We start from the raw sequence: 27,872 nt of genomic DNA, 5'->3' as shown, positions 1-27,872 counted from the left end.
TGGACATTCCCTTGTTTAAAACCCTTCCATTTTCACCTAGCCTTAAAATGCCTTCCCACAAATTATTTATTAATTATAAAGAGAAAAATAGTAACTTGATGGTGGAGAAACTTGGCGGACTCCACCATAACCAAACAGTCAAAGTTAATGTAATCAGTAATAAGACATAATGACATGATGTGCCGCCCTGATATTCCGCATCAAGAAGAACACAACCTCTTTGCTATGGTATCCGTGCCAAATACATGAGGAATATTCTGCAAAATAACTGGTCTGTACTCTTCAAAAATGTCAGCATCATGACAGACAAACACTCAGAAATATTCTACACTGAAGACTAAAGAGACATAACAACTAACTGCAACGTGTAACTGCGGATTGGATTTTGGATCAGAAAAATAAAAAGAGACATCATTGCCACGATTAACAAAATTTGAATATGGGTTGTAAATTAGGTAACAGTACGTATCAATGTAAAATTCCCTGATTTTCATAACTGCGGCTCTGTAAGAGCACAGCCTGTTCTGAAGAAATGCACGTTGAAATATTTAGGGATAAAGAGGCATGATGTCTCCAACTTCCCTAAATAATTCAGGAAAGAGAAAGAGAGAGAGAATGTGAGAGAGAGGGAGATCTGAACGATGCCTAGGACGGGAAAACTGAGGCTCAGGAGGAGACAGTCACAGGCCCAGGTCATACAGCAGGTAAAAGGCCAACTCCAGGTCTGATTCTAAAGTACCAGCTGAAGCTTAGCCACGTGGAATTCAAGTTCTTCCCAGGTTGAGAAAAAGACTATCTCACTTTATTGTCACAATCTGACCCTGAGTTTAACCTTGGGAAAGAAAGGCACTAGGGTCTAAAAATTCGGATACCAGATTAATGAAGAGTTACTAAAAATAAATAAACCATGGGAATTCCCTGGCAGTCCAGTGGTTAGCACTCCTTGCTCTCACTGCCAAGGACCCAGGTTCAATGCCTGGTTGGGGAACTAAGATCCCACAAGCTTATTGCCGTGCTTTGTGGCTGGCAATAAATAAATAAACAAACAAACCCCCAAAATACCACCACAGATAACAGTTAGTAAGGAAGGTGCCGAAATGTACCCAGTGATTTATATTTCTTTAAACCTTGTTGTAGGATTAGATAGTTATAAGGGCTGGAAATGTCCACTGGGGTCACTTAATCCAGCTTCTCTTTTCTCCCTTCCCGCATTTTGTAGGCGGTACCTGGAGCCCAGGAAGGTGTAGTTTGCCAAGGTTATACCCTACAAGGCAGCCCTGGGAGCCCATGATCCTGACACCCAATTCTACGCGGTTTGTGGGCTAACAAAGAAGCCAAAGAGAAGCTTGGGGAAGAGAACTGTGGGGAGAGTGAGGTTTGGAAGCAGATCAGAGCGTGCTGAGTGGGCTCGGTCCTCACCTCATAGTGGGGATGCTCAGGGGGCGTGGCCTGAAACTGGGGAAGGCTTTTGCTGAACCAGGTAGTGACCGGGCGCTGCATGTTGATGGCAAATGGCTCAAAACCTTCCTGGAGGCCACAGATGGTAAAGAACCGCAGGGAGCTCACATCCTGGCCCAGGTTCAGGTGACCCACCTGGCCAGGTCCCAAGCTGCAGACGGGCAGGAAGCCTAGTGGGAGGGGATAGACGGGCAGGGGTGAGGATAGATGGGCAGGGCAGGGGCAGCCATGGGGAAGGAGGTACTGTGGAAAGAAGGGATGGAAGAGCGGGGGGCTGGAGGGGACAGCGTAGGGTCAGGTGAGATGGAAGAAAACCAGAAAGGGGCCACAAGGCCAGCCCTCACCATCCCCAATCTCAATATCCCGGAAGGCTGTTTCAGAGCCTGAATCGGACATGAGGACCTCGCCGTTGAGGGTGAAGATAATGGTGTTCTCTGTGAGGTCGATCATGCAGCCCACGACATCACCTGACTGCCAGGGACGCCCAAATGGTTCACTGCCCAAGTGCCAGCGCTGACCCTGTGAGGGGGCAACGGGAGACGTAGTGCAAGAGAGACACACAGAGGAACGGGGAGATACAGAAGCAACGGGAGACGTGGTGCAGGAGAGACACACAGAGGGACGGGGAGATACAGAAGCAACGGGAGACGTGGTGCGGGAGAGACACACAGAGGAATGGGGAGATACAGAAGCAACAGGAGACGTGGTGCGGGAAAGACACACAGAGGGACGGGGAGATACAGAAGCAACGGGAGATGTGGTGCAGGAGAGACACACAGATGAACGGGGAGATACAGAAGCAAGGGCAGATGTGGTGCAGGAGAGACACACAGAGGGTCGGGGAGATACAGAAGCAACGGGAGACGTGGTGCAGGAGAGACACACAGAGGGACGGGGAGATACAGAAGCAACAGGAGACGTGGTGCAGGAGAGACACACAGAGGAACGGGGAGATACAGAAGCAAGGGGAGATGCAAAGATACAAGTGTCAGGTCCAGGGCATGTGGGACAGAAGAGGGCTCACCCCCACGGTGGCCCCCATCTTACCCCCCGTTTGCATCCATGATCCTCAAAGGATAAGCTTTCATGCTTTCCCCTCCCACTAATCTCTGTATCTCATCCCTTCTGCCTGGGTTCTCTATTGTTTCCATGACTGGGGCTGGGGTTATACAGACCACCAAAGTGCTAGTGGAGGGTTGGGGACAGCAGCAAGTAGAGGGACGGAAAGGAAAAACTAACCTGTCCATGTCCCCCATACAGACCCAAATATACACATATGCCCCCAGAATAGATAAATGGATAATGAGATGGATGGATAGGAAGCAGGGTATATGGCTGGATGGAAGAACGAAATGAAAGCTGAGAGTCTACCTGGGTTGATGCAGGGAGGGAAGAAAGTGTAGACAGACACATAGGTAGATGGATGGGTGGATGGATAAATAGATGATGTACTTATGCATTAAATTATTGGATAGATGAATGGATAAATGAAATCACAAATTGACGAAACAGGTGAATTGCGGAACTAACAACTACATGAATAGATGGCAACGTGGATGACTAAATGATTCTTTGGACAGATGAGAAGGATGGATGAATGGACAGACAGATGGTTGGATAGAGAGATGGATGATGGATGGACATATGCGTGGGCAGAGAGAGGGAAGGATACATGGAAGAATGGGTAGATGAGTGGGAAGGTAGAGTCAGAGATGGGCGGACAGAGTGAGGCACAGGTAGAGGCAGGGCTGGAGTGTGTGAGCTGTGGGAAGGGCTGGAGTGTATGAGCTGTGGGAAGGACCACAGAGTCTGGCAGGGTGGAGCCCAGGGAGCTACCCACGCGGTGCCCATTGAAGACATAGGCCAGCTCATCAGCTCCCAGCTCCACGTCAGGCCGCAGCTCAGGCCTCGCCCAGCCCACTCGCATCTCGCCGGTGGTGACTGCCTCAAACTCGAAGTACCAGCGGCCGCTCTGCACCACATAGGATTTCTCTGCCCTGAAGATGCGCACCCGGTCCCAGCGAGACTGGCTCTCCACCAGACCTACAAATGGGGCCAGGCAGAGTCAGAGAGGCTGGGTTGGTGGCAGAGACCAGGAAAGGTAAGGGCCTTTGGGGGGCTGGGAGGAAAGGGACAATTCTTGGTGTTAGGGAAGAACTGGGGAATCTCAGAGCAGTCACAGAGAGGCAGGAGGGACCTACTGAGACTTCTCCTCCATCCCTTTGCAGTCAGAGCTTCACAGAGGAACTAGTGACAGAGGCATGGAGGAAGAAAGTCGGGTCAGTCACGGTCATGGTCTGGGGTGAAGGGTCAAGATTAAGGTCAATGGTAAGAATCAAGGGTTGAGAGTAAGATCAGGAAGAGAGAGTCAGGGTCAGAGAGGGGATAGAAATTGCGGCTGGGGTCAGGGGTTAAGAAATTGAAAGTTGAGGACCACAGTCAGGGTTGGGGGTTGAGGCTGGGATTGGGGGCTCAGTGATAGGTCAGGAGTCAAGTCAGGAGTAGGGATTAGAGGCTCTTTAAGTCCTTGCTTGGGTGGCTCCATGTTATAGCTATAGTCCAGAGGTTAGGAGTTAGGGGTCGTAGCTGGGGGTCAGGAATTGGAGTCAGGGTCAGGGTTAGCGCTCACTGGTTCCTGGTCTGGCTGTTCAGTGTTGTAGCCGTAGCCCAGGCAGGGCTTGAGTCAGGTCAAGGTCAGTGGTCAAGATCAGGTTCAGGGTCAGGGACAGAGTGTCAGGGCTGGGGGGAGAGGGTCAGTGCTGTAGATGTAGCCCATTGAGAGGCGAGTTGGGTCAGAGATCAGGAGTCAAGGGCCGGGGTTGGGGTCAGGGTAGGAGTCAGGGTCGGGGGCCTGTGGTCAGCACTCACTGGGCTCCTGGTCGGGCGGCTCAATGTTGTAGCCGTAGCCCAGCAGGGTGCGCACGGCCTGGCAGAGGCTGTCCCGGTTGCTGCGCTTGGTGGCCTCGTCCAGCAGGCGGTAGGGCACAAGGCGAGGGTTCCGGCGTGCAGGGATGTCCTGCACAGAGCTGTAGGTCCAGCCCTGGGCCACTCGGTCTCGTGCCCACACATTGTGTCCGTTCTCCGCCAGCCGGTCCACCAGCATCGTCTGCGCGGGCGTCAGTCTCACGTGGCTCAGGTCCAGAGGCGCCGGCTTGTACCCATTGCTCATCATGTACCTGCGGGTGTGGCGGGGTTCGGTGGGACAAGACCCTCACCTCCACTTCTAGGCTCTGTGCTATGGGCTCCCTGACTTCTGACCCTTGTCCTTCGGATTCCATGATCTTTAGCCTTGAGCTTTGAAATTTCTGACCTTTGGTCTCTGACATCAGGGTTCTATGACTCCCTTAAATAAGCTTTGATATACTTGACTTCTGACCCCAGGATCCTGTGACCGTAGCAAGGGCTTTGACTTCACTGACCTCTGGGCTCTGTGACCCCTTCATCTTGATTTTGGGAGCCTCATTTCTCACGCTGGAACTCTCTGACCCCTCACTTCTAACTTTGAGGCTTCTTACCTCTGATCCCAGGACCCTATCATTCCAAACTCCTGGCTTTGGAGTCCTTGACCTTTGAACCTTGGCATCTATCCCCAGGACCTCTGATCTCTCATCTATAATTTTAAGATCCCTTACTTGCAACTCTAACAATTTCTCACCCCTTTCCATTGATCCCTGACCTCTAACTCAGAGATATTACCTCTGTTCTCTCATTTTCCCGGACTCCATGGCAGACCCTGACCCTGGGTCCGACTCACTCCCACTCTCACTCTGGAATGCCTAACTCCGCATTCCTGACACCTCCCCAGGACACTCACCACTGACTCCAGAGCCCCGACCCCTGGTCCTATGACCTCCACCCTAACCCACAGCCCCTTGGTTTCTGACCTCAGCCTCCTCCCACCGGCCCTCAATTGCTCCAGCCCTCACCACAGCATCCCCGGCCCCCTACTCTCTTCCCCAGGTGGGGCCCGGGCCGCCCACACTCACGTCTTGGGGAGTTTTGTCTTCTTCAGGTTGTCTTCCGCCTTCTCGTCCGCCATGCCCACGTGGCAGCCCAGCGCCAGCAGGGTCCTGGGGCGGGGGGTGGGGGCAGGGGGACAGGGTCACCCCACGTGGCTCCCCTGCCGCTGGCATCCTCTCCCCCCAGCCCAGCTCCCCTCATCCCCCAGCCCCTGTCAGCTCTGTCTCTGGGTCACTAGCTCTCTCCACCTCTCTTGTTCTGGTTTTCTGGGCATCTGTCCCGTCTCTCTTGGTCTTGGTGTCTGTGTCTCTCTGGCTCCTGACTCTCCCTGTTTCACTGTCGCTGTATCTCTTTGACTGTGTTTGTCTTTTCCTGTCTGCTTCTTTCCTTGTCTCTTTCTCTCTCTTTCACTTGCTGAGCATCTCTCTCTTTTTTTTTTTGTGGTACGCGGGCCTCTCACCGCTGTGGCCTCTCCTGTTGCGGAGCACAGGCTCCGGACGCGCAGGCTCAGCGGCCATGGCTCATGGGCCCAGCCGCTCCGCGGCATGTGGTATCTTCCCAGACCGGGGCACGAACCCATGTCCCCTGCATCGGCAGGCGGACTCCCAACCACTGCACCACCAGGGAAGCCCTGAGCATCTCCCTTTATGCCTCTGTCTCTTACTTGCCCCCTGTCAGTTTCAGCCTCACAATCCCAGTCTCCCTCTCTCTCTCTGCCTCCCTTTTGTCTCTCTCTCTCTGTCTCTCTCAGTCTCGGTCTCGCTCCCCCTGTCTCTCCTTGCCCCCCGCCCAGCGGTCAGGCCCGGGTCCCTGCTCCCTGGTCCACCCCTCACTTGAGCGTCTCCCCCGACATCTGCAGGTTGTAATTCCTCTCGGGCTCCGGCAGGCTGTGGAAGTCCACGAGACACGGGTGCAGCCTCTTATTGTCATCCCGAACCTGGAGAAACTCCAGAGTCAACTCCTCGGTTCCCCTTCCCTCCCCAGGACTCCCAGACTGTGACCCCTGGCCTCCCCGACCCGTTCTGCCACCCAAGGAGCCCCTAGTGTCCCAAAGTCACTTCCCCCAGCCCCCAGCCCCTCCCAGTTAGTGAGCAGTTGTCACTCCACCACAGCGAGCCTAGCCTCTCCCCACCCCCCGCCGCGCTGCAGGCAGCCCACTCACCGGGCCGTAGGTCCAGCCCTGCTCAATGCGAGTCAGCGCCCAGAGTTCATGGATGTTCTCCGCCAGCTTCTCCCGAATACCCTCCAGATGGGGAGGCAGGACAATCTGGGGGCAGGTGACATTTGTGAGGTCCCTGCATCCCCTCCAGTCTGCGTCGTGACCCCTCTTCCCGAGAACACGTGCGAGCCCTGAGCAGTTCCCCAGAACTTTGACCTTTCCTACTGCCGAGCCTTGCTCCCCATCACCTCACCCTGCCTCCAGGGTTGACGTCCAGCTGCGTAAGGACTTAGCATCCTCAGAATTAAGGAACTATCTGGGAATGGGTCTGTCTCCCCCTGTGGACTGGGAGCTCCGTGAAGGCAGGGCTGGGGCTGTCTCTGTCTCCAGCATTTTCCCAGCCCTGTCCAGCCCAGAAGGGGATGCTCGTGAAATGTTTGCTGAATGAATGGAGGAGTCTCTTTCCTTCTCTGTACGATGAGAATCAGAACAATATTAACTCATGACACTTACTTTATAAGGGTTCAGTGAAATCATTTACATAAACTACTAAACGCTATATGCAGTGGACCCTCAAACAATGCGAGCTTGAACTGTGCGGATTTTTTTTCAGTAAACATACACAGTACCTGTATTTTCATTTTACAGATCTTTCAATTAACTAAGTGTGGGGGAAAGCTTGTGTTTGATTAGAGATCACAAGATGCGGAATCAGAAGAACCAGGGCTTGAGTCCTGATTCTATCCCAACTATTTTAGCTTCCTGCCCTAGGGTGTGTCATTTACCAATTCCTTTGTTTTTAAGACAGAGAGAGCCGTGCTGGGACTTGCGACTGTGCCGCTAACCCTCCCACATAGTTTCTATAAACGCGTGGCACACGGTAGGTGCCTAGTCATGTTTAGATTGTTGGTGTTCTGCAGGCAGAGATAATGATGGTTGGACCAGGGTGGGATGTGGGGGGAGAAGGGATTGGGAGAGGTGGAGTGGACAACCCCTGAGGCTGCCGGGTGGGTGGGGGAGGGGAAGGGAGCCATCCAGGAGGAGGCCCAGGGCTCTGGCCTGGCTACAGGGGGGTGGCAAGTTCACCCCTGCAATAACATTACTACTACCAATAATGACAGTAACTCTACTGAGTACTTACTATTTCCTCAGGACCATGCTAAGCACTTCACATATATTAATTCATCTAACCTTCACAACAATGCTAGAGGGAGGTTCTCTCGTTCCCCTGTTTTCCTCACAGGTGAGGGAACTGAGGCACAGAGAAGTGAAGCCGCATGCCCACGGTGACGTGCTGCAAGTCAAACCCTTGTGATCAGCCTCTTAAACAGGACTTATATTCCCTCCTATAGGGACAGGCCTGGAGGAAAGGTGGGGAGCTCAGATTGGGATAGGCGGAGTGAGAGGTGTGGAATAGAAAAGATGCCCAACAAATTGTGGTGGATAAGATCACAGGCTTTGGGATCAGACTTCCTGGACTCAAATGCTGTGTGACGTGCACAGGCTGCTTAACCTCTCTGGGCCTCACTTTCCTCAGCTGTATATTGGGGGCAATAATAGTCCTTTTTAGGGAATTCCCTGGTGGTCCAGTGACTAGGACTCCGTGCTTTCACTGCTGAGGGCCCAGGTTCAATCCCTGGTCGGGGAGCTAAGATCCCACAGGCACTCGGAGCAGCAAATAAATACTTTTTAAAAATTAAATAAATAAATAACAGTCCTTTTTTTTTAGGGGACTATACTGAGGACTCCCTGAAACCGAGATTCTGCCTTGAGAGAATCCTTTGCCTCCTCTCTGCCTCAGATTCCCCACCTGTTAAACAACAGGGTCCCCAGCTTCCAGCTCAGCTCCCCATCTCCCTGGCTCCTAAGGGAGTCTGCCTCTCCAAGAAACCCTTGTAGAGCAGGCAGTACCTGGACAGTGTCCACAGGGCAGGGTACAAAGTCGGTGTGTGAGAGGCAGCGGCTGGGGCCCACCAGGTGGGGCCCCCGGGGCCCTTCCCGCCGATACTCCTTGATGGGCTCCAGATGGAGTCGCTCTCGCGGGAGCACAGCCTCATGACAAGGGGCATAGCCAGGCGGAGGGAGGAACTTGAATTCGCCATGGCGGCCACCAAGGAGGAACCGCACCCTAGGTGGGAGAGTGGGAGTCACTAGTGAGGGCGGTGTACAGAGGAGAGTCTGTACTCAGTGGGGGGAAGGGAGCAATCTTGGGATCAGTGGAAGGTTCTGGGGAGACCTGAGGTCACTGGACAGTCATAGGGTCATGGAGGTCATTTAGGAGTCAGGAAACTCTAAGGTCAAAGAAAATGCTGGAGGTCAATAGGAATCTTTGGAAAACCAAAAAAGGAAAGTGGGGGTCAGGTCACTGGGGAGTTAATCCAAGGTCATGGGAAAGTCCTTTGGAGGAGGTCCTGGATCAACAGAACATCTAGAGATACCAGAAGGTTTGGGGGAGACCAAGAAGAAGGTCACTTGGAAGTCACTGAGAGTCTGGTGTAACCTTGAGAAAATCATAATCGCCACTGAAATGGTGAGTAAGTCATTCACAGAGGTTGGGGTCACTGGGAAAAGACTGGGCTACTGAGAGGTCTCTGAAGTAACTGTGGTCGTTGAGCGGTCACTGGGAAATTATGGAGCTATCAGAATATCGTTGGGAGATGCTGGGGTCATTGGGAAGTCAAGAGCATGGAGTCATTGGGAGGCTTTGTGGTCATTGGAAGATCACTGTCAGATTCTGGAATCATCTGGAGGTCACTGGAATGGCACAGAATCATTGGGAGAGTCAGAGGTCATCTGGGAGGTCACTGGAAGAAACTTATTAATCATTAGAAGGTCATTGTGAAATTTGGGGGACACTTGGGGTGAAGCTGACATCATTGGGAGGGTCTGGGTCATTGGGAGGACACTGAGAGTGTCTGGGATCATGTAGAGGTCACTGGGACCTTCGTGTAGGGGTCTGGCCCATCAGTCCTGAGAGAAGGCTGCTGGGTCCTGGCCCCATAGAAGGCCATGGCGTGCTTGCAGAAGCTGTCTCAGGACAGTCCCAGGTCTGGGGACTGGCCAGGGGGCTGGGGCAAGTCCTTACTTGACACCAGCTGAGAAGCTGACAACGGGGAAGAAGAGCCCATCAAGGTTGAAGGCCTCGAAGACACCCTGCACAGGACAGCCATTGATGCGGAAGGAGATGGACGGCACGCTGAGGTCCAGGCAGCAGCTGACCACGTCCTCGGGGGCCAGGAGGTGCTGCCCTGGGGAAGTCACCAGGCGTGGCACGTGTCCTGCACCAGGATCACCAGGGAGAAGTCAGAGGTCCAATGGAACCAATGGTCTCAAGAGATAAGGGCAGGTATTAGAGGATCCTATAGGGTCTGGACCCTAGCAACTCTAAGGTCAAGAGATTAGAGGCAGAAGTCAAGTTTCCCCTGAGGTTAGGTTCCTGAGAGGTGTGGGGGTCAAAGATTAAAGTCATCTTGGAGTTAGGATTCTGTAACCTTTGGGGGCGTAAGTCAAAGATCAGAGATCATAATAATCGGGGCAGTTCTCTGGGCTCTCTAGGGTCAGAGATCTGACATCCTCTGGGGTCAGAGCTCCGGAGGCTATGAAGAAACAGGTTCGAGCCCAGATTCTGAAAGCTCTAGGGTTAGGGTCTTGGGAAATGAGGAGTAAGGGGTCAAAGTTAGCCTGTTTGGGGGTCAGGATCCCAAGGCATGTGGTGAGAGCCTAGAAACCCTGGGTCAATGGTCAGGGTTGAGGGTCCCCTAGAAGGGTCCAGGTACCTGTCCAGAGATGTAGCCCATCAAAGCCGTAGGAATAGAGGTCATCGCCGACCCCGTTGCCGCCCCAGCCCTCGCCGCCCCCAGGGTACGGGCTGTAGCCCTCAGTGAGGGCCCAGCCCACCCGCAGGTGGGTGGCCTGAGCTGTCAGGAATGGAGCCACCTCGTCCACCATCACCTCAAAGTACCATTTGAGGTACTGCGTGGAGCCCTCTGCTCGGCCCACAAAAATGTTGGGGCGGATGCTGTAGGAGAGACAGGACAGGAGAGGAGGATGAAGGAGAGATGGAGAGGAGATCCAGGCTAGTGGGGGGGTGGGAGAGGAAGGGAGAAAGACAAAGATATACATACACAAGAAAAACAGAAAAGCAGAGACACAGAAACAGAGAGAGAAAGCAGAGACAGAGACGGACAGAGAGGCATCAAAGGACAGAGAAGAGAGAGATGGGAGAGAGACCAGGAAAAAGAGATGGAGGAGAAATAGAGACAGACAGATGAAGACAAAAAGAGCAAACACAGAAAGAAAGAGGGAGGAAGAGACAGAGGCAGAAATGGAGCAGGGAGAGAGGACAAGAGGAATGAGAAGCCAGGGATGAGCTGGGGACAGCTGTGGGGACCGGGGTGGGAGATGGAGGAAGGCCCATCCACCTGGGTGTGGAGTCTGAGTCAGGGAGGGGATTGCGAGGTTCTGAGTTCTGGGGTCAGGGGTTAGGGGCCAGACCTGGTGACAAAGTTGATGAGGTTTGTCTGCAGCAGAAGCTCGCGGCCAGGGAGCAAGTTCTCAGTAATGAGATCTTGGTTGGAGCGCACGGCCACGCCATTGCACACACACAGGGAACACAGCACGTCCAGCACCTGGAGGTCAAGGTCAGAGGTCAGGGTGTGAGGGCACCTGGGCGGGGGGTGGGGTGGGGTGGGGGTTGTCCATGGAAGACCCAGAGTGGGAAACCAGAAGGATGATATGCCAGGATGGGAGATAGAGCTTTTGATGAGAAGAGGTGGTGAAAGTGGGAGGTCAGGGGTCACAGAGAGAGAGCGGAGTCAAAGAGAAACATCAGGCAAGAGGCGGGGGCCGTATGAGCTGGGATAAGACATCAGCAATGTAAGAAAAGAGAGACTGAGGAATTCCCTGGCGGTCCAGTGGTTAGGACTCTGAGCTTCCCTGGGTTCGATCGTTGGTTGGGGAACTAAGATCCCGCAAGCCACATGGCTTGGCCAAAAAAAAAAAAAAGACTGGGGTAAAAGGTCAGAAGCCAGTAGGAAGAGTGAAAGGGTCGGTCAGGGAGAGAGCACAGGGATAAAGATGAGGTTTAGATCAGTGGAGGTTGCAAACTTGTGTCTTCAGGGGCCAGGTAGATAATGTAAATATGTGAAGTGGTTAGAAACAATTCAGTGGGAACCAGTAGCACTTGGGGCAAACTGGAGAGTGTCTATGCAGCCCCCCTAAAGGCTACAAAATTAGAAATTGAAAAAATACTTCAACGAGATAACGAAGCACATCTGTGGCCCAGAACCCATTTAAGAACCATGAGTTTGAGACCTTTGTGTTGAGATGGAAGCTTGTGGTAGAGGAGTCCAGGTAAGAGATAAGATGGGGAAATGGGGGCAATTCGAGGGCCATGGGGAAAGGTCAGGGTTCAGCATTCAGGGGATAAGAGGTCAGGGGTGAGAGGCCAACCTTGTGGTTCCTCCCATGCTTGTCCAGGAGGGAGATGATGGACTTGATGTGGTTCTCCTGGATGATGTTCAGGACCTCGGGACTCTCAATCAGGACACAGTACAGCACCTCCAGGATCCCTGCACAGGGATCAGAGAGAGGTGAAGTGGCTGCAGCCCTCCCGTCCCCGCAAGTCCCCATCCCCTCCGCCTGGGTTCTCCTACCTGAGGAGGCCTCCAGCCGATCCAGCTTGCTGACCAGCCAATCCAGGTTGTTGGAGAAGAGGGCACAGTTGGCACGATTGCCACGGATCAGAGAGGCTGAGGGTGGAGAGAGGGGTCAGACCCAGTAGGACTGGGAACCTCGGGTGCTCTAGGGGGAGTCCAGTCCGAGGCTCCTCACCCAGGATTTCATAGAGCAGGTTCACAATCTCTTTCCAGGACTCGGCTGCCTCCTCCCCCGCAAATTCGGCAAAGTGGGCAGCAGTGGTGTAAACATTTAGGCGGTCGATGCAGTTCAGGACCAGGGAGAGCATCCCCTAGGGTAGAGAAAAGAGGGGGTTTCATCACAGGAATCCCAGGCCCTCCCTTCCTTGCCTTTCTTGGACTTGCTAATTCATATTCCTTCAACACCTAGTGACTGGGTGTCCCCAGATCGAAACCAGAGCCATCTGTGTGCACCCGCACTCCCAACTCCCTTCCTTCCTCCTCGGCTCTCCAGACCTGGCCTTGTCGCACTCTGCCTCTGTCCCCAACATAATACATCCTTATTAACATCTGGACTGAATCTGTGTTTCTCCTTCCAGTATTTTCTTTCCTTCCTTTCCACCTCCAAGGACCCTACTGCTGGTCCCATTGGCCCAGCTCACTTTCCACACCAACCACCAGAGAGATTTTTGCCTTCTGTCTCTTTCTTCTTTTAAAAAACATTTTAACCTTTTGTCTTCTTTTATTTTGAATTATAACAGACGTACAGAAAAGCACATAAAACATATACGGTCTAGGGCTTCCCTGGTGGCGCAGTGGTTGAGAGTCTGCCTGCCGATGGAGGGGACACGGGTTCATGCCCCGGTCTGGGAAGATCCCACATGTTGTGGAGCAGCTGGGCCCGTGAGCCACGGCCGCTGAGCCTGCGCGTCCGGAGCCTGTGCTCCGCAACAGGAGAGGCCACAGCAGTGAGAGGCGTGTATACCGCAAAACAAAAAAACAAAAAACAATAAAATATATACAGTCTATTCTTGCTTTTCGTAGTAGTTAGGTTCTGTAAAGTCACCGTGAGCACTGAGTGAATCCTGAGACCCAAGGCTCCCAGGGGAAACACAGGGGCTTTCTCTGAGTCTCTGAGCACAACATTTTCATCAATCAATCAATACACACTCTCGTTTTATGTGCGTTTCTGTTTAAAGACACTAATTTAATAGATGTTGTTGATTCATTAACATTAAACTCACAACCAACAGCATTGTAACTCATGCTTCAGTGAAGCTTTTCTTTAACACATATTTTCTCAGTAAGGCACATCACAGCCTTCTTGCACTTAGGAACAGTAGACAGCGCTTCACCACTGTGCTTAGGGGCCATTTTAATCAGTGAAATTAACAAAAAGCACAAAAATGTGAAAAGCGTGGCCCTAAATACACCACAAAAAGGACACTTGCTTACAGGTGAGAGTTGAAATAACAAGGCAAATTGTCGCCTTGTTCAACCTCAACTGGAAACACAACATCAAATGACTTAAATTTTTTGCCTCTCTGCACATGTCCACAAATGACTACAAATATTCTGCAAGCATCGATTTGGAGGTTACAAATAAATTTTAGCAAGTAGGCATATTTGCAAATACAGAATCTGGAAATAATAAAGATCAAATGTATATGGCTTAACAAATAAATATGAAAGAACACTTGTGTAACCATGACCCAGGTCAAGAAAGAGAGCATTGCTAGCCTCCCAGAAGTCACCTCGATGCCCCTCCTGTTACACAACCCTCTCTGCTAGGGATAACCGTTATCCTGACTTTTATGGAAATCCTTTCCTTGTTTTTCCATTTTTACTACCTATGCATGCATTCATAAACAGTCTAGTAAAATTTTGCCTGTTTTTGAACTTGAGGTGTACAGTAAGTATTCTTTTGCACATGGATTCTTTTGCTCAACATTACTTTAAAAAAAATTTTTTTTTTCTATTTACTTAGTTGGCCGCACTGAGCGGCTTGCAGGATCTCAGTTCCCCGACTAGGGATCGAACCGAGACCTTGGCAGCGAAAGCGCCGAGTCCCAACCACTTGACCACCAGGGAATTCTCTCAATATTACGCTTTAAGGTTAAGGGCATTGTTTCATGGGGTTGTCCTTTGCTCATTTTCATTGCTGAGTAGTGTCCATAGCCATCATATGGATATGCCACATTTGTGGATTCATTCCAGTGGTGGTAGACAACTGGGCTGCTATGATAATTGTTGTATCTATATCCTGGGCCCATAGTCAGAGATGCAGTGCATCGTGGTAGAGAGCACAGCCAGTTGGAGTCACACACAGTGGCTCTGCCCCTAACTCGTTGTGACTTTCAAAGACCTAACCCTTCTGTGGCTCCCAAACCGCAAGTCCTCACCCTGGTCTGGCCTTTGTCACCTCTCTGTGCTCATCTCCTCCCACTCCTCCCCTAGCTCACCCAGTTCCAGTCATCCCGGCCTCCTCACTATTCTGGAAGCTGCCAGGCACACTCCCACTTCATGGTCCGTGTACTTGCTCTGTCTCCTCTCTGTCCCTCCCTCAGGTGTACACATGGCTGCCTCTCTTCATTCACGTGACCCTCCCTGACTACTGTATTTTAAACTGCAACAACCCCAGCACTCCCTACCGCCGCCCTTTTTTTTTTTTTTAAATATTTATTTATTTGGCTGCGTAGGGTCTTAGTTGCGGGACCTAGCTGCAGGATCTTTGTTGCAGCATGCAGGATCTTTCGTTGTGGCACGTGGGCTTCTCTCTAGTTGTGGCACGCGGGCTCCAGAGCGCACAGGCTCAGTAGTTACGGCACGTGGGCTCTAGAACGCACAGGCTTAGTTGCCCCGCAGCATGTGGGATCTCAGTTCCCCCACCAGGGATCGAACCCGCGTCCCCTGCTTTGGAAGGTGGATTCTTAACTACTGGACCACCAGGGAAGTCCCTGCCCCGCTTTGTTTTTCTCCTTATCATCATCTAATATGCCACATAATCATCCTATTTTATTGCTCATTTATCCTCCCGCCTCACGTCAACTCCACAAGGACAGGGATTTTTGTCTGTTTTCTTGACAGCTATATCCCCCCTGGTATATTTGTTCAGCAATGGCTGTTATCTAATCTCTCTGCACCTCAGTGACCCATCTGTAATATGGGAATTACAACCCCCCCATGGGGTTATGGGGAGGATGTCAGGTATGTAACACCCATAACACACAGTAAGGGCTAAATTCAAAGTAACAATAACCACTGACACTTACATAGCATCTACTCTGTGCTGCTACTGTTCTAAACACTTTGCATATACTAATCCCACTCCATTAGTAAGTTTTGTTGTTGTTACTACCATCATTTCTAGGTCTGCCACCCCCATCACAATGGGAGCCCCTGGAGAGGAGCAGGGCCAACTTGGAAGACTTTAAATGAACATGCTCCCCAATCACCCTGAGGAGACAGCAGACCCCGGACCTTCGTACAGCCCCAGTTTTCCACCCCTCTCGGCCCCTCGCACTCAGACTCCGTGCTGAGCGGAGCCCACCACGTCTCCTCTCATAACACACAGACCCCCAGCCTCTGACCCAAGCTGAGGTCGCGCCCTACACTATCCTCCCACCCAAAAGCCCACCTCTCTGGCCCTCCCCCACCATGCCCCACTCTAGTTCTATCCTCCCACTCCGCAGGCCCTACCCCTACAGTCACCGCCTCCTGAGTCTAGTAGCTCAGCCTCGGGCTTCTACTCAGGCCTTTCCTCCACTGACCTGCCTTGGCCCAGAGCTTACCTTCACCCCGCCCCGTCCTCCCAGAAGAGGGAACAAGTCCTGCCCCCGCCTTCAGGCTCCGGTTCCACTTTGCTCTCACAGGCCCCGCCCCTCAACAAAGCCTCGCCCACCAACCCACTCCGGACCCGCTTCAAGGCTCCGCCCCTTCGCGTGTCCCCTACGACCCGCCTCCTCGCCCTGTTCACCCAGGCCAGGAACTTCCTCCTGCCCCTCCACCTGCCCCGCCCCCTCTCAGACCACTGCTTCCCCGGGTCCGGCAGGCTCCGCCCCTCTGAAGGCTCCGACCCCGCGCCCACAGACCCCGCCCCCTCGGGCCGCGCCCTCACCTCCTCCTGGAAGAGGCTCTGGCGGTTGCGCAGGCTGCGCAGCTTGCCCTGCTTCTCCTCGTGCTGCAGCTCCTCGGAGGGTGGCTCGAAGTAGCCGATGAGGTCCTGCAGGCTCAGGATGACGCCCTCGAGAGGCAGTGCTGTGCCAGCCGGAGACCCCGAGCCCCTCGGCTTTCCGCTGAAGCTGTCCAGGCCCCTGCGGAGACCGCGCACGTATCAGTGAGGGTCCGTGAACACTGTGAGGGTCCCGCCCCCACCCACCCCCGGTCCCTGCCAGACTCCCACAGACACACCTATTTAACAGAGAGAGAGAGAGTGAGACGCAGAGAGAGAAGGGCATTGATTGGCCCGAGGTGACCCAGTGGCCAAGGGCAGAGCTGGGCCTGGGACCCCCGCCTGTGTAGGGACAGGTCATGAAAGCAGAGGTCAGGGCTAGGGAGGTCCAGGGTCGAGGGTGTCAGGGGTGTGAAGTCAAAGTCATAGCTGTCGAGGTCAGATTAGGGGTCAAGTATGTAGAGGTCAGGAGTCTGTGTATGTGAGAGGTGTGAATGTCAGAGGTAGAGATTAAATGGTCTGGCGCATGAACACCAGGAGCGTGGGGTCAAGGTGTGGCCTGGCCCCCAGGGCAGAGCGGGCCAGGTGGCTCACTTGATGAAGTGGTTGTAGAGGCCGCCAGTGCTGTAGATCATGCGGGCGGCCTGGGACTCCTCCTGCTGACAGCGGGTCAATGACAGTGCGTCGTCCATGTGGCCTTCCTGGTGCAGAATAGCCTGACAGTGGTGGGAGAGAGACGTCAGGAGGGGCTCAGCCAGCCAGGGCCATGCTCCCCAGACCTCCACCCAGACTCTAGCCCCCAAATTGCCCGCATCTTCTACGGAATCTCTCTGCCAGCTCCGCCCCCAGTCCCTCTTCATCTGTCCCTGTGTCTTTCATTCTCAACCCCTCTCTCTTTTTCCCCCCTCTAGGTCTCTCCTCTCACTCTCTGTCTCTGTCCTCTTTGTTTCTGTCTGTCTGTCTTTGTCTCTGTCTCTCTGTCTCTCTCATGCCTATCCCATGCTCTGTCTCTCCCTCTCTGTCACTATGTCCATCTCTCTCTCTACCTCTCTTTCCTTTTTTTTTTAACATCTTTATTGGAGTATAATTGCTTTACAATGGTGTGTTAGTTTCTGCTTTATAACAAAGTGAATCAGCTATACATAAACATATGTTCCCATATCTCTTCCCTCTTGCGTCTCCCTCCCTCCCACCCTCCCTATCCCACCCCTCTAAGTGGTCACAAACCACCGAGCTGATCTCCCTGTGCTATGCGGCTGCTTCCCACTAGCTATCTATTCTCTGTCTTTCTTTCTCTCTTTCTCTGTCCCTCTTTGAGTCTCCCTCTCTCTCCCTCTCTGTCTCTATCTTGTCTTTCTCCAGGCCAGACCCCTCTCCATTTGTATGTACTACTGACTTAACATCCCCCCACCAGAAAGCTCTAATGGCACCCCAAATTTAACATGTCCCAGACAGAATGCCTGAACACCTTTCTGGGAGGTGAGACCATCATGGCTGCCGGCCTTCCCCTGAGCTGACCTCCCCAGGACCCCATCCAGTCCAGCAGCTGTAAATACCGTCCACCTGCTGACGACTCCCACATTGCCCTCTCTGGCCCAGGCCCATCTCTACATCCTCTGCTGTTGTATCCAACTTCAGCCTCAGTTTTCACAAACAGGTGCCGCCCTAGTCTTCTCACTGATTCACTCAGCAAGTCTACTGAGTGGCTCTGTTCTAGGCATTGGGGCCCATCCTCCTGAGCTGATACTTGGCTGTCCCTGACTCAGTTAACGGCACTTCCCTCCTTCCAGCTGCTCAGGGCAAAAAAGGACAAAAATCATGGTCTCATCCTCAGTCCCTCTCCCTCTCACCCTGATATCCAACCTGTCAGAAAATCCTGTTGGCTCTGCCCTCAGAATACAACCAGACTCTGCCCCCTTTCCTCACTCCACAGTCCCCACCCTGGTGCTGTCCACTGTCATCCTCCACCTGTACCAGTGCGGACCTGCCCTGGTCTTCCTTCTCCAGCTCTGCCCACCCCCGTAGTCTATTCCCATAAGCAGCTCAAGAACCCTGTGACCCTGAATCAGGGCACCGCCCCCCGTGCCCTGGCCTGCTCAAGGCTATCTTGCGGCTCCATCTCACCAGAGGAAAAGCCAGGACCCTCCCCGGTGGCCCACAAGGCTCTACCTGATCTCTTCCCGTCCCCTCTCTGTCCTCATCTCCCACGACTCACCCCTCGCTCACTCTCCTCCAGCCGAACTAGATCTCCTTTCAGTGATTGCAACAGACCAACCTCATCCCAACTTCAGGGCCTTTGCGCCTGGTGTTCCCTCTGTCAAAAGTAGCTTTCCCACTGTTGGGTTGTAAAACTGTGTACTTCATTAGAGAGGGTTTAGTCACAGTGTCTGAGCACAGGGAAGGCAGGGAACAGGTCTGTATAGCTCAGCTATTTGTCCACACATACATCCACAACACCTGGGGTACTCGATAATTGGCTGAATGTTATTCTGTTATTATTCTGTTATTATTCATCTTTTTCTCTCCACCTCTGTCTTTCTTATTTCTGTCTCTCTGTCTGTCTTTCTCTATTTGTCTGTCCCCATGTCTGTCTATACTTCTCTCTTTCTCTTCATATATGTATTCTTTCTTTTTTCCTGTCTCTCTCAATCTCAGTTTCTCTCTCAGTCTTTGTCTTTCTCTCAATCCCAACCTCAAACTCCTAAAGGCTCAAGCATCATCACCCCCAGTGCCCTTCCTGCCCCAGCCTGTACCCCACCCCTTCCCTCTGCCAGGTGCCCACCTTCTTCTTGAGCACGCCGAGCCGCAGGGCCTTGGGGTCCGGGGCAGCATAGGTGAGCCACAGGCCTGAGGCCACGTGCTGCACAAAGCACAGGGACTCCCCATATTTGATTTCAGGGGGGCCCATGCCCTCCACATCCCGCTTGGGGGCCGTATCCAGCTTCTCCTACAGGGGCAGGGGACAGAGGTCAGCCTCCTCTGCTTGTGCATTTAATGGGGGATTCCCCCTCACAAGAGACTGCAGAGTGGTGGGGGGCTGGGGCGGGATTTGGGGCTCCAGCTGAGGGAGGGTATCCTGACCCCACCGACCTTGGAGATTCGGAAGCAGAAGGAAGTGGCCTTGGTGTGGGCCTTGCTGGCGTCAACCACCACCAGGCCCTGGTCCTCAATGAGTGCCAAGTACCGCCCGGTGGTGACATGCCGGATGCGGAGTGGCTGGCCCCAGCGCAGGTGGCTCCCACTCCAGCTGCAGAGGGTGAGGACGAGGGAGAGGTCAGAGGCCCCCCAGTTCTCCCATGGACACCACAGTCTTGGTTGAAACCTCCTCAAGCCCTCAGCCCTGTTCCAGGGTGCCCAAATCTTCCTTGGAGCCCTCAGATCCTTCTTAGGACCCCCAGCCTTCCTTTAAGAGCCCCAATCTTCTCTCAGGCCCTCACCACTTCCTCAGGGCTGCCCAGATGATTTCAGTGTCTCCAGTTTTCCCAGATCTGTCATTTTCTCCCCTCCTTTCCCCACAATTTCACTCGAGACCCTGATCTCTCCCTCAGGAACCTCCACTACCCCCAAGACCTCTTTTTCCTCCAGGATTCTAGGACCCTGGGGACCTTTATTGCTCTCTTAGGTTCTCCAGATTTTCCCTCAAAACCCTCCAGTCTCTTCCTCAGTTCTTCCTTCAAGACACTCTTCTCCTCCCAGGGCCCCCAGGAACCCCTAGCCCCTCCCCCAGCCTGCCTCCTCTGCCCCCGACCCCTACCTGATTCTCAGTGGCTCCAGTCTCCAGAGGGAGCGGGCGTGGGTGCACACAGATCCCCCCTCATAGTAGACAAGTCTGGGTACATGGAAGAGAGTGAGGTCAAGAGTTCAGGCTCCAGCCCCCCAGAATCTGATCCCTAATCCTAGGGTTCCAGGCCCCCCTAGCCAACCTTTGCCATCCCCCTTCTGGCCCGAAGACGCCAGACCCTCTTGTCCCCAAGCCCAGACCTGCGCTGGTCATCACTGTCAGCAGGGGAAATGGTCAGACATTCATCCATGTGTCCATGAAAGAGGCGGAGGACGTGGCCTCCGGTCACATAGCCTGGACAGGAGCAAAGGAAAGTGGTCATTGGGAAGCTGGAGCCCCGGAAAGGCCTGGGAGCCATAGTGGAGTTTGCAGGCCCTGCTTCTGCCCTGTGGGAAGCTGGGGGCTGGGTTTGGGGGTCTGCAGATGGAGATCTGAGTTTCAAGGTACAAAGCTGTAGTCTGAGATTTGGGCTTCGATTGAGGCCTGAAGTAGGGGCATGAGATTTGGGGTCTGCGGTTGGGGATCTAGTGTTGGGGGTCTGGGTGTGCAGGGCTGAGGCTGGGAGGTTTGTGGGTCTGGGGTTTAAAGGTCTCAGTTTGGATTTTCGAGGTTGGCTTCAGAGACTGTCATTAGAGATTTGGGTCTAATGTTCCCCGATTCTGAGGTTTGCGTTCCAGGGCTTGAGATGGGGGTCTGGGTTTAGAGGTATGACGGTGGAGTCTGAAGTCAGGGTCTGAATTTTGAGTGTTATTTTGGAGGTCTGAGGCTGGTATCTGAGGCTGGTATCTGAGGTTTGGAAGGCTTAGCTCTGGGGTCTGAGTCTGGGGAGATGTGAGCTTTGTCGTAGTTAGAAGTTGGCGGGTCTGAGTTTCGGGGTCTGAGATTAAGGCCTGAGTTTCGAGATTTGTGGCGTGCATCTCAGCTTGGGTCCGGCTTAGGGCTCTGAGGTTTGAGGTGTGAGAATTGGGTTCAAAGTTTTGGGTTCATGCTTTAGGGACTCAGCATGGGGGTCTGCAAACTGGGAGATGATTTTGGAGATTTGAGGTTAGAGTTGGAGGTGTGAAGTCGATTGGCTGAGGTTCGGGGTCTGAAGTAGGGCTCTTAGTTTGGGATCTGAGTTTGAATTTGGGGGGCTGAGGTCCCATGTGCTTGTCATCTGAGGCTTGGGGTCTGAGGGATAAGCTACACATTCGATGATCTAAGCTTTGGGTCTGAGTTTAGGGGTCTGACCTCCAGGACCTGAATTTGGCTTGCGAGCTTTGGGGTCTGAATTAGGAGTCTGATACTGAGTTTGAGGTTTCGAGGTCTGAGCTCTAGGGTTCCAGATTGGTGGTCAGTTGGAGATCTAAGTATAAGGGTCATAATTTGGAGATCTTGGTTTGGGGTCTGAGGGGCAATGTTGAAGGTCTGTTTTGGGGGTCTTAGGTTAGGGGTCAGAGGTCTGGGGTCCTCACCCTCTTCGCAGCCAGAGCAGATGGGGTTCATGTTCCACAGTGTCTGCATGAAGGAGGCGTCAACCTGGAGCTCCCCACTGGCCGTCGACAGGTGCTGTGGGCAACCAGGATGTGGTGGTCAGAGATAATGGGGGGTGAGCAATAGTTCCAGAGTGAGTCAGAAACCAAGGGTGGAAGCCAGGAAACCAGAAGACAGGAGACCAAAAATTACAGGTCACAGATCAAGAAACAGAGATCGGGCTTCCCTGGTGGCACAGTGGTTGAGAGTCCACCTGCCGATGCAGGGGACACGGGTTCGTGCCCCGGTCCGGGAAGATCCCACATGCCGCGGAGCGGCTGGGCCCATGAGCCATGGCCGCTGAGCCTGCGCGTCCGGAGCCTGTACTCCGCCACAGGCGGAGTGGGAGAGGCCACAACAGTGAGAGGCCCGCGTACCGCAAAAAAACAAAAAAACAAAAAAAAAAAGAAAAGAAACCGAGATCAAGTCAGGAAATGGGGCGTCAGAAACCAGAAATTGGATGGAAACTGGAAATTGGGAGTCAGGACGTTGGGGCCAGAGACCAGGCAAACCAATGAGGAGGAGATGGGGTGGATCCCGTGTGCCCCCAGCCCCAGGAGCAGTAGGAGCTGTGGTGAGGGAGGTGCTACTCACCAGGTAGCGCTCAGAGGAGACGCTGACGAGGATGAGGTCATCCCCAACTCGGACCTTCTCTCCTTCCGACCTCTGCTTGGAGGCCGGGTGTGTCGTCCACCAACAGGCCTCTCCTATGGGTGGGGGTGGGGTGAGGGCTGCCCAGAACGCTCTTCCCCAAGGCATTCCCAGCCACGGAGCCTCCCAAGCCCTCCGTCCCAAGCTCTCCTCTTAGTGCCCCCAACTCTCTGCCTCACAGTCCCCCATTCCTGTCCTCAGACTCTCTGCCTGCTTGCCTGAGTCTCTCTGTTCAGAATGTATTCATCCACACCCCCAGACTCTCAGCCCCAAAGGCCCCCATCTTTGCCCCTGGAACATCCCCATGCCCGCTCCCGGGGTTCTGCAGACCTTCTGAATCCCAACTCCCTGCCTGCGGCATCCCCATCGTAGCCCCTCCCTCCAGCCCCTGCACCTGTTGCGTCCTCCTGCAGTCCCACGTCGAAGGCCAGCTTGTCAGTCATGGAGCGGGAGGTGGTGAGGCAGCTCAGGTACTAGGGTTGTAGAGGGGAGTCAGCCACCCGGCGGGCGTTGCACTCCCTGGCCCCTGCCGCCGCCCCGGCCCCTCCCGACGCACTTACCATGCCGCTGTGCGAGTGCCGGAGCAGGATGGCATGGCCATACAGCAGTGTCCTGTGTCCCCCACCCTGGGACGACTGCAGGGGGCAGGGGAGGACACAGAGTGAGAATAGACCCCCCTGAAACATCTGGCCTATCTCAGGTGGGAATACACTTCCCAGAAGACACCATGCTCGGGCCTGGATGCGAAGAAGCCTCAGCTCAGACCCACAACAGAGTCTCTGCCTCAGGTTCCCTGCTTCCAGGGGAAGCAAGGTCTGTGTCTCTGAGAAGCCTGTGGGTGGGGTGTTTTCTATTCCCCCAAGCCCACTCTGTCCTTCAACCTGTTAACCAGGCCCCAGAGTCACTCAGGGGGCTGAACCCCTCTTCCAGAGGTTCAGATACCTGGGGTCACTCGGGGAAGCCCCCGTATCTCGTGTTCCACAGACTTTAGCTCCCTCTGCTCTCACCTGTCATAACACAGCTGTGCACCGGTACTGTCCTACCAGCTGTTAAACATTGGAGCATCACCCACAGGGACCTGCCCTGTGCTGCCACACACCCCCGGGCCCAGGAAGACTCTGCGCCTCTTGGGAGTGGGTGGGCACACCCAGCACTCGATGGCATCATGCCCCCCATCCCAGCTCTCACATGCCCATGCTCTGAGGGGGCCATGTGATGGGGCCACGTGATCACATGGTGGACCCACCATGTGGGTCCAGAGGGGACTCACACTTGGGATGGAGGGAGGTGATGAGGGGAGAGGTCCCATGCGGAGAAGAGCTAGGAGGGTCGGAGGAAAGGATGGAAAAGAAGAGAAAGGAGCAGGTGGGAGAACAGGGGCTCAAAAGCCCCCACCCCCTTCCTTCCTTCCTGCCTGGCCTGTTCTGGGTTCCACAGACCCTGACAACCGGGGTGGGGAAGAACCCCCAGCCCCTGTGTGCAGGATATGGACCCAAGAGGCCCACCTGGGGTCAGGAGAGGTGGCAAGGACAGATGACACCCAAGGCCAGACCTACCCACTTATCCAAATTGAGGGCCTGTGGGGGGCAGGGCAGAGAGAGGAAGAAGAACAGACGGTAAATGACCCCCAGGTCCTCCCACCCGTCCCTGCCACCCGTCCCACCTGGGTGGGAGCCTCACCTCCACGCCGGCCTCCACGGTGTTGGCCAGCATCTCCTGCAGGGCTCGGACGGACAGGGACTGCTCCAGGACGAAGCAACAGATGGCCAGGTCGGGGGGCACATTCTGGGGGGTGGGGAGATGTGAACGGGGGACCTGAAGGCTCCAGAGTGCTGGTGCACGCCCTGCCCCTAGTCTAAATACCTACACCCCTTAGAGACCCAGACCCGACCCAGCCCTCCAAGAAGCCCTGCCCTCTGCCTCCCGCTTCAAACACCCTGAATTCGCACCAACATCCCAGAAGACACCTCTGCTCTGCCTCCTCCCTCACACCCCTGTACCCCACCCGAACCTCACAGAAGTTTCCACAGCACACCTAATCCCATAGGAAGCCTCAGCCCCTGTCAGACGCATTCCACCCATCCGACTCCGGGAGCCCCCTCCTTGCCCTCCCCCGGGGGCCCCCTCCTTGCCCTCCCGGCAGAAAACGCAAATCTCTCCAACCCCAAAGGAAGCCCCAGCTCCCGCTGTAACGAGCAGACAGTCCCAGCTCCTGCCCTCTCCCTCAGACACCTGTGAACACTGCTTCAAAGTCCCAGGAGCAAGGCCCCACCTCACACCTCCCGCCTCAGGCTCCCACCCAGGCACCTCAAGCACTTAGACACCCTCCCCCTTGGACCCAAGACTCTCTGCCCACCTCAGGCCCCTGGCCTCCTCCCCCGTCAAACTCCAGGTCTCCTCCCTCTCCCAGCCCCCGCCCCATCCCCCCAGGTCACCTCCTCCCTCAGAGCCTGAGTTCACCTCAGCCTCAGACCCCAGGATCCCCCCACCTCTCAGCCTCCAACCCCCTCCCCAGTCAGCCCCCTGCGGGCACCCCCTGACCCTCCAGGCTGTTCTGCTTTGGATTGAAGACCCTCTGCCCCCTCAGACACCTGCCCCCTAAGACCCCCTGCCCCTCCCTCCTCAGACCTCCACCCACCTCAGACCTCTGTCCCTTTCCCCCGTAAGCCCCCTCCCATTTTCTCTCCTATCAGCACCCCCTTCAGATCCCCTCTTCTTTGAACTCAAGACCTTCTATCTCCTTAGACCCCCTCCTTCTTCCCCCAGGACCCCAGCTCCCCTCCTCAGACCTCCAGCCCCCTTTCCCTCTTAGCCCCCCTCCCTATTCCCCTTCCTGTCAGCATCCCCTCTCCAGACTCCCAGACCCCTCTTCTTTGGGCCCCAGGCTCTCTGCCCCTCAGGCCCCCTCTTCCTTCCGTCCTGCACAGACCTGGGCATTGCTGGTGGGCTCCAGGAAGCAGAGGCGGTTGCCGAAGCCCTCGGCGGCCAGGCAGAGCTTGAGCTGCTCCTTGAGCACCATGGCGCTGCACTGCAGGACCATCTCGTCGTCCTGGGGACGGGCAGAGGGTCAGGGTGGGCGCCCGCATCCCACCCGCATCCCGCAGACACTGTACCATGGGCCACCCACCTGGCCCTTTCTCCTCGTGAAAAAGATGTGACTAATAATAGCCACCCTTGCCATTTGTCAAGTAGGGGCCCGTGTTGAGCACTGTACATGCTTCTAACATCCCCATGAGATCCAAGCCAGTGGCATCCCCACGTTAAAATGGGGAAACTGAGGCTCCATGAGGGGACATGGCTTGTCCAAGGCCACACGGCTGATAAGAGAAGCAGCTGGGATCTGAACCCCAGTCCAACTGACTCCAGAGGACTCCCAGGTGGGGGTCCACAAGGTGAGTCACTGGAGGGTGGAAGATACGAGTGCCTCAAGTTAAATGGCTTTTAAGTTCAGCCTTATCTAATTATTCTTTTGTGTGTTATTTTAATAGTAGCTCTCATTTAAGGAGTGCTGTCTAATGACTCCTGAATGCAGTGCCAGCGTCTGGACTGGATCCTGGATGGAGGGGAAATGCCATAAAAGACGGTATAGAGACAAGTGGTGAAAGGTGAAACAGACTGTGAATTAGATGATGGTATCATAGCCGTACGAAATCTCCCGATTTTGATAACTGTGCTGTGGTTTTCTGAGAGACATCCCTTGTTTTTTTAGGAAACAGACACTGAAGGATTTAGGGGTTAAGGGTATCATGTCCACAGCTAACTCTCAAACAGCTTAGGAAAAAAAATAGGGAGAGAGAGGGAGGGAGAGATGGAGGGAATGATAAAGCAGACACGCTACATCCTAACCTTTGGGGGAAATGACTGAAGGCCACATGGGAGTTCTCTGAGATAACCTTGCAACTTTTCTCTAAGTTTGAAATAATCTCGAGGGTATAAATTAAAATTTTAAGTAAAATAAACACCCTTCTGAGGTAAGTCCTAGTATGTGAACCTGTGGAAACAGAGGCCTAGAGAGGTGAAGTGATTTGCCTGAGGTCACACAGCCGGCGCAGCTTGTGGGATCTTAGTTTCCCTTGCAGGGTCTTAGTTTCCCGACCAGGGATCGAGCCCACACCCCCTGCAGTGGAAGTGTGGAGTCTTAAACACTGGACCACCAGGGAAGTCCCAATATGCCACTTTTAGAAAGTTAGACCACCTCTTGATACGTTAGTAGAATAGCCCATATTACATTCATAACTAATATAAATGTATGTGGGGGTTTGCTCCACATTTTTACCGATAGAGGTTTCAATCAAAATTGATGGGGAAAAAGAACAGATGGAGACCGCAGTGATTAACCACAGTTAAGACAGTGATTATTCCATTTTACAGCAAAGGAAACAGGTTCAAGGAGGCTAGGCGTTGTGCCTGAAGTCACACAGACTCCAGCCCTTCCAGCAAATCCTGGGCTTCACCCCACACAGGCAGCCCTCATTCTTTCTGTCAGCCTGGGAGGAGGGAGAGAGATTCATCCTGTCGGCCGAGAGGCCCCAGGACTGCTCTGTCCTATTACCCCCATCCCCGACATCTTGGCATATGCCGTGTATTCACAGGGATCACACAGCTTGCATTTATTAAGTACATACTCTCTGCTACACCTCATGCTCACGGCTTTACATTCATCTAATAGACACTGATTAAGCATCTGCTATGTGCCAGGCACTGATCTAGGCACTGGATATAGAGCAGCGAATAAAGCAGACGAATTCCCTGTCCTTGTGGAGCTGACATCCTTGTGGGGGGAAATGCAATGAACAGGTGAATCAATTTATAATGTTAATTTCAGTGATAAGTGTTATGGAAAAAATAACCCAGGGTGATGTAAGAGTTTGGGGTAGAGATGACATCAGTGAGGGGGGTGAAGTGACAGCCTCTCCAAGGAGGTGACATTTGAGCTGAGCCTTGTCTGAATAACAAGAAGGAATCAGGCCCGATCATCTCTGGAGGAAGAAAGTTCCCGGAAGAGGAGTCTGCCTGTGCAAAGGCCTGGGGCCGTGGGTATTCAGAAAAAGCAAGGGAGACAGCCTGGCGCTGCTGCCATCAGGAGCAAGGGAGAAAGTGGGAGGAGACGAGCCCAGAGAGATATTTGCATGGACCCACTGAATCCTTATGGTACATATTTTTGTCCCCATTTTCCAGATTGGGAAACTGAGGCTCAGAGAGAAAACTAAAAATCACTTGCCCAAAGTTAGGAAGCAGGCAAATGGCAAAACCAACATATAAACCAGGGACAGGGAGCCTAATCCCTACACCAATGATTCTCTAACTTTCTCCTGCATCAGAATGAAGGGGGGTAGCCTGGTTAAAAATGCAACTTCCTTGCTGCCCCAGTCTCCCCCTCAACACCAAGAGCCTGATTCAGTAGATCTGGGGTCAGCAGGGAATCTGGACCATTAACCAGCCCCCAGGAGGTTTTGACATGGGCCATGCTTTGAGGAGCCCCAGCCTGGGCAGGGCTGGATGTTGCCACCCATCAAAAGGAAATGAAATGAACTTGGGGACCAT

General features: G+C 53.8%; 1 protein-coding gene across 1 annotated transcript in view; it reads right to left on the bottom strand.

Annotated features, from left to right (window-relative positions):
• RYR1 (ryanodine receptor 1) overlaps positions 1-27,872 on the bottom strand; it is an 85,729-nt gene that overhangs the window by 54,946 nt on the left and 2,911 nt on the right. Inside the window, exons 2-27 of the mRNA XM_073796818.1 lie at positions 25,258-25,377; positions 24,009-24,113; positions 22,889-22,963; positions 22,723-22,801; positions 22,272-22,384; positions 21,620-21,713; positions 20,366-20,459; positions 20,139-20,213; positions 19,475-19,631; positions 19,167-19,331; positions 16,979-17,100; positions 16,331-16,526; positions 12,410-12,545; positions 12,232-12,327; positions 12,029-12,147; positions 11,072-11,205; positions 10,354-10,595; positions 9,663-9,855; positions 8,489-8,705; positions 6,581-6,685; positions 6,252-6,355; positions 5,445-5,528; positions 4,327-4,634; positions 3,299-3,501; positions 1,803-1,977; positions 1,420-1,628 (exon numbers count right to left, since the gene is read on the bottom strand). Coding sequence (XP_073652919.1) covers positions 1,420-1,628; positions 1,803-1,977; positions 3,299-3,501; positions 4,327-4,634; positions 5,445-5,528; positions 6,252-6,355; positions 6,581-6,685; positions 8,489-8,705; positions 9,663-9,855; positions 10,354-10,595; positions 11,072-11,205; positions 12,029-12,147; positions 12,232-12,327; positions 12,410-12,545; positions 16,331-16,526; positions 16,979-17,100; positions 19,167-19,331; positions 19,475-19,631; positions 20,139-20,213; positions 20,366-20,459; positions 21,620-21,713; positions 22,272-22,384; positions 22,723-22,801; positions 22,889-22,963; positions 24,009-24,113; positions 25,258-25,377 — 3,720 coding nt within the window. The remainder of the gene's footprint in view (positions 1-1,419; positions 1,629-1,802; positions 1,978-3,298; positions 3,502-4,326; positions 4,635-5,444; positions 5,529-6,251; positions 6,356-6,580; positions 6,686-8,488; positions 8,706-9,662; positions 9,856-10,353; positions 10,596-11,071; positions 11,206-12,028; positions 12,148-12,231; positions 12,328-12,409; positions 12,546-16,330; positions 16,527-16,978; positions 17,101-19,166; positions 19,332-19,474; positions 19,632-20,138; positions 20,214-20,365; positions 20,460-21,619; positions 21,714-22,271; positions 22,385-22,722; positions 22,802-22,888; positions 22,964-24,008; positions 24,114-25,257; positions 25,378-27,872) is intronic.

The sequence above is a fragment of the Tursiops truncatus genome, chromosome 19, assembly GCF_011762595.2.
Source record: "Tursiops truncatus isolate mTurTru1 chromosome 19, mTurTru1.mat.Y, whole genome shotgun sequence".
Taxonomy (NCBI): domain Eukaryota; kingdom Metazoa; phylum Chordata; class Mammalia; order Artiodactyla; family Delphinidae; genus Tursiops; species Tursiops truncatus.
The sequence above is the reverse complement of the archived record's forward strand: the minus strand, read 5'-3'. Positions and strand labels throughout refer to the sequence as shown.